At 43.3% G+C, this 6,126-nt stretch overlaps 1 protein-coding gene across 1 annotated transcript in view; it reads right to left on the bottom strand.

Moving 5' to 3' along the window:
• Positions 1-165: 165 nt before the first annotated feature.
• LOC145410655 (G-protein coupled receptor GRL101-like) overlaps positions 166-6,126 on the bottom strand; it is a 121,714-nt gene continuing 115,753 nt past the window's right edge. The window contains exons 22-26 of the mRNA XM_080280769.1: positions 4,377-4,575; positions 3,672-3,914; positions 3,001-3,254; positions 1,595-1,742; positions 166-560 (exon numbers count right to left, since the gene is read on the bottom strand). Coding sequence (XP_080136895.1) covers positions 166-560; positions 1,595-1,742; positions 3,001-3,254; positions 3,672-3,914; positions 4,377-4,575 — 1,239 coding nt within the window. The remainder of the gene's footprint in view (positions 561-1,594; positions 1,743-3,000; positions 3,255-3,671; positions 3,915-4,376; positions 4,576-6,126) is intronic.

Raw genomic sequence — 6,126 nt, 5'->3', positions numbered from 1 at the left:
ATCCAAACACTCCATGCAGGATCAATTTTTGGCCCTGTACATAATCGACAGTCCATTATCTGACACATACACTGTCCAGTTTGATACAATCTTTTACCCAGTTCTAATTCAGTAACATGAACTCTTAGGCTGTTTACGTTTCCATACCGACTCCACACTGTCCACTTAGTCGTAACGATGATCTGACAAGTTCCTCTTCCTGCTGTGTCTACCCTGGGCCTTCCTGCTGGCAGGCAGAGTGGCAGTGAGCTCTTCTAGGGACACCAGTTCCACCTCTCCCTGCTCTGAGCCCTCTGAAGCCCTGAGACACAGAGGGGCGTGACTGGCATCCGATCCGTTCAGCATCAGCTTTGCGCTACCTGGACTCTCCGCGGCCACGATTCTTGCGATCTCCGGGGGCGAGGCCTGGGTGTAATGAGTGACCGGGGGGCTGTTGCTGGGGGTATACACACAGACGGCACTCTTGGGGTTCAGCAGGCGGATTTCCGTGTCGGCAGTCGGTCCTACGTCCGTGAATTCCGTGGTCATCCGAACCTGAATAGACGAAGGGAGGCGGCTGGCTGTGGAGGGAGGAAAATAGGGTTTTTTCTGGGTCCCTTATGACAAATGGGTGGACGGAGAAGATGTTAGCATTCATGACATTGGAGTGGGTAAAGAAAGGGTTATCTGTGCTCATGATAAAGTGGACAGAGAAGAAGCTAATACACCCTCATGCATTTTTTGTCTAAGTTACCCTACGTAAACTCTAGGATCAGGTACTTAACAATATACAATTAGACCGGCAAGGTAAAGAAGAAATGAGAGACAATCTAATGAGAAACTTATCAAATTATACCCACAGTTCTAACAACAATTACCATGATTATACCCACACTATCCAAACAACCTCTAAGGCTATCCAAATATTAGTAACCTGGAACTAAACTACTGGCACCTGAGGTATTGTTGTTACATCCAAACTGCGAATAAATATGTCCATCAAACTGACAGAACGAAGTAATAAGCCACAAGTGATAAAAATATAAAAGCCTGAAGCGATGCATGCCCAAAGGTTAGTCAATAAACAGAGCACGGTATGTCCTTGCCCAGTGGCTCGATTAATATGGAGCTAAACGATGTATCTGCCATTTTTTCGATGTCTGGTAACTCTGAGCAACTAAAAATTTACGGTGATACAGAATTATTTTTACCTTATTGAAGGAGGTAAGAAAAAACAATACAGGACAAACGAAATAGGGCATACACTAGAGTTTTAAACGTTTACGCGCTGTGCTTCATGGTGTATACAACCGGTTAAGTAAGGGTTGATCCCTTCACTAAACGGCAAGAAAAATTAATAGTTTTCAATATAAATTAATCAAAATTCGCAGATATACACAAACCTAAACAGATCATAGGCACAATAAGAACTATGCCTGAGTGTTAGGAAAGGTTCTGCATAAACATCCGACAACGCTGGGTAGCACTGGTGTAAAAAAATGTAACAAGATGTCCTCGGGATGAAGGTGGAACAGGCAAAATAAATCGCTGAGAAATAATTGCTACGGGATCCCCTATGGCATCAAGGAGGCTACAGGTGGCTGTGAACTCAAACCTGACGTGGCTGAGGCAGAGTGAGCTGAGAGAGACTGAGAGAGAAGGGCGAGTCTCTTCCTCACCCCCTCGTCCGCTGAGAGGGTGTACAGCACAGGGTTGACGGCCGCGTTGAGGGGCAGCACGAACACCGCCACCCACGAGAACACCTGGAACAGAATACAAGAGGTTGGAATACGTCACTGGAAAGACTGAAAATAAAGTATGAAACACAATTTGGTTTAATAATTAGAAATCAATCATTGCTGGTTGTCCATTTACTTCAAGATGCATACATATATAAACATGACGAAAAGACAAAACAGGATTTCAATGTATGTTCGCACTGCTTTTCCTTATAACATCAACGACATTGCATTCAACAATACTGTAATAATACACCACCATATATGAATGTATCAAGACAGATATGAAAGGTGTTGATGTCCAAATGACAGGCTACAAGTTAGGACTGTAGTGAGCCAACGCTGTGTGTATGTGTGTGTCAATGGCAGACCACTGAACCTGGGGACAGGGAAACCGAACCCTGGTCCAGAATCGGATGCATAAAATAAAATTGCTCACAGATACGATTGACACTTCAGCCTGTGCCGCACGCTGACAGAAATCCAGGAGAGATGACGAGAAGGGATGGCTTATACGAGGAATGAGAGGGAAAAAAGTGGAGAGTGTGAGAGAAAATGCGGAACAAAGGGTAGTAGTGGAGAGGCGGGGTGAAGAGCCTACTCGTAAAATGATGTGTGGGAAGGGAACTGCAGAGTGAGGAGGATTTACTGCATTTAAGACTAAAATATCCGTTCCTATATATTTCTGTCCACAGTCATGGAAATCTGTTACTTTTTTTCGTCTGTTACAGTAAGAACAACAGTTAAAGCTAAATCAAACTCCATCACTAAGATCGTTCTGTCTTGAAAGTGATTGTGTTAAAAAGAATACAACAAAAACCGACAACACAGCGCTAAATGAGTTAAAGGAGATATCTCTTACCCCTTCAATACAAATGGTCTCTCTTAATCTCTTACTAAATCGTCTGGTGGCGGCAAGAATAACATTAGCGGGATCCAAACCTATTAAATTTGCTGAACACCATATGAAGGACCATCGAGACAGCCATACAAAATTCGCTGATAATCTACCACAAAAACTTACCAACATTTTTGTGTAAGTTCAGTAAAAGAAATTCAATAAATCTATAACATGGCAGTAGCAAAAAATGGTTAACTTTATTATAATGATTTGTAAGTGTTAATGACCAGAGATGTTGCCAAGGTGTGTTATGGAAAAATTAACTTAAACATTGGGTTGTGATTTATATAGCAGAACGATCATTTATGCTACAAATTATGAGAGAGAGAGAGAGAGAGAGAGTGGTTAAAAAAAAAAAAAATGCCCTGAACTTTAGCGCACCTTAGGCGGAACCGTGACGCCGCAGAGAGACACAACGCCAAGACATATGATGGGCAACCAGCAGGCGGCGTCTGTGGCCACGATCAGCGTCATCCTTCTGCCCAGGCCGCCGTCACTGCCTCCGCCGCCGCCACCACCAGGGCCGCTACGTGCCGCCACCACGCCTCCTCGTGCCGCACGGTGGGTCTCTCGCCAAGCCACGTACATTTGCACGTAGCTCACAGCGATGACCCCAAAGGACACCAGGTTCAGCACTGAGGAAGGGAGGAGGAGGTCAGGTCAAAGGTAAGGTCGTCTGTTTCTGGGTGAGCTTCAAGAGTTAGGTTAGGCTAGGTTAAGTTAGCATCAGGATTATGAAGGTTTGAGTTTCGTTCAAGTCTGGTTGTGGGAGAGCTTAGGTTCAGAGAGAGGTGAGGTAGGTACACGAAACTTAGTTCATGGTCAGGAAGAGGATTAGACTAAGTTCAGAGGATGAATGTTGTTAATAAGTTTCAAGTTTGGGCTGAAAGTTAGGTCAGGAGAGGTCATATCGAAGTCTAAGTAACGTAGCCTCAAGGTCAGAGTAGCCCAATAATTATAACCTTAGCCAAAACGCGTTAACCTAATCTCGCACAGCCTCAGTCTATCCACCTTGGTTTATACTACCTTTCCGTCCCTTTACTCCACCTCACCTAGAAAGACGAAGACGGAATACTCCCATCCATTTGGCCTGTCGCTGGTGATGTGGAGCGCCAGACAAACCCCCGACCTCCCGTAGAAGTGGCTGAAGTAGTCGATGTGCGCCAGAGGGAGGGCAGCCAGCAAGAGCACCACGGCCCACACGCCCACCATCAGCAGGCGCGTGGTGCTGCCCTCCTCACGCCCACGCACACCGAAGGGGAACTTAATGGCGTTGAGGCGGTCCACTGTGATCACTGGGGAGAAGAAAGGAGCGATTTAACACCTTTCATTGGTGGGAAAAATTGATGATGACGATGATGATAATGATGATGGTGATGAAAATTTTGAGTGATGATTTTTTATATACATACATTAACAAGGCATCCAGTCCTAATCAGATGCGTTGGGGCCTGGAGACAGTTTACTCAGTGGTGACATTTAAAACAAGAGTGACAAGTTGTTCTGCCCCAAGTGGTATTACGTGAACAATATACCCAACCTTGCCTCGGATTTAAACCCACATGGATCACATACGTTTGGAACAGCTTACCTCCACAGATCACCAGGTGTCTATCTAGTTATAGGTTTACCATGCAACATAAAAATGATGGTAGTTTTGGACGTTACAAGAAATCAATTAGCTCGTCACTCAGCACACAGTTGCAATACATCATGTGAGTGAATGGTGGGTGCCCCGAATACTAAACACTAAATACCTGTGAGTGTAAAAACGGATAATTCAGAAGACAGTGTGCTGATGAACCCTGCTAGCTGGCATAGTGGTGACGCCTTCCAGGAATGCTCGTGCGCCGCGTACACACCCCGGTAGCGAAGGTCCACCCCCGCCACAATCAACAGGTACACCCCCATCAGCAGGTCACCCACGCCTAAGTTCACGATCAGGAACGAGTGTACCTGGTTGGGGAGGAGGAAGAGGGGTGACAGAGAGCGAGGAGATATAGATACAGATAACAAGGGAAGAGAAGAAAGACAATACCTACGGGGGACGAGAAAAATGACAAATACCTACAGGGGACGAGACGAAAGACATAAACCTACAAAAGTGTTCCAGGAGACAGTGAGATAACAGAGAACGATAGTATACGACAAGAGAAAATGGGAAATAATGGACAACTTGGAGACAAAGAGATAACAGAGGACAAGAAAAAAAAGAGATATAGGAGACCCAACAGACACAGATAACGGAAACGCGGAGAAAGAGATATACCAGAGGACGAGGAGGAAGACAGATGACACAGATCGAAAAGTGTACAGGAACAATGGAAAAGGGGAAGTCTGACAGGAGGAAGAAACTCATCAGCAAGTCACTCACACCAAGGTTCAAAGTCAGGGACAAGTGCACCTGAAGAAGAGGGGTGGGAGAGGACGAGAAGAAGAAAAAAAACAGAGATGTGTTCACGAAAAAGAAGAACAGGGAAGAAGAATTGCTGTTCCTCATCCTCGTTTAGATACTGACGATCAAAGGTTAATTTAAATACGACAAAGTTCACAATCAGAAAGGCATGTATCTGAATGGATGAAGGAATAAAGGTGATAAAAAACGAAAAAGAGTAATAAAAGAATGGAGATGGGTGAAGTAGAACTGACAGTCAGAAGTTATATATCCATGAGGTCTCCCCTTCCTAGGTTCACGACCAAGACGAAGTGAAACTGACTGGGAGAATGAATAAAAAACAAGCTAACAGTGAATGAAAACAATTAACTGACATCAAAAGTAAAATTATACATATCATAGCAAACTAACAATAAAACAAAGCGACAGAACAACAGCCACAAAACTAACTGAGATCACTGGATTCTACTAACTCACAAAATCTAACAAACACTAAAATTAATATAAAAACTAACACCATAACACCATAACTCCCACCAAAGCTACCGATAACTAAAACTATAACTCAACTTATAACTATCATAAATAATATCATAGCTACCAAAGTAACTCAACGTATTACAATAACTGAAACTTCTAAAATAAACACAGACATGCAAATCCCGTAAAAAAATAGACCTGTCAGATTCAGAACGAGAGGTGGTCAGAGGAGGACAAAAAAATCTAAAATGACTTAGCTCTCGGAAAAAGATGAAAAAAATTGTCTTAATAAAAAAATGCTTCGACATTCCCTTTCATCCGCAGGTATGTATGTCTTGCTGTCTTTTTATCTATCCATCTGTCTCTTTACCTATTTATCTATCAGTCTGTCTATCGATCTGTTTGTCTGTGTATTAGCCAGTCTGTCTATCGGTTAGTCTGTCCATCCCTCTATCCATTTGTCTATCTATCTCAGTCTGTATCATCTGCTTATCTATCTATCTATCTATCTATTAAACATCTACCTGACCTCTCTCTATCTATCTATCTATGTCCACTTATTTTAAAACATAATCCAATACTTCGAACATCCAATTATCAGAATCATTACTTATACTGAAGAATTTTTTGAC

This window comes from Coenobita brevimanus, chromosome 86 (assembly GCF_032717465.1).
Source record: "Coenobita brevimanus isolate Jiangsu-jjx chromosome 86, ASM3271746v2, whole genome shotgun sequence".
Taxonomy (NCBI): Eukaryota; Metazoa; Arthropoda; class Malacostraca; order Decapoda; family Coenobitidae; genus Coenobita; species Coenobita brevimanus.
The sequence above is the reverse complement of the archived record's forward strand: the minus strand, read 5'-3'. Positions and strand labels throughout refer to the sequence as shown.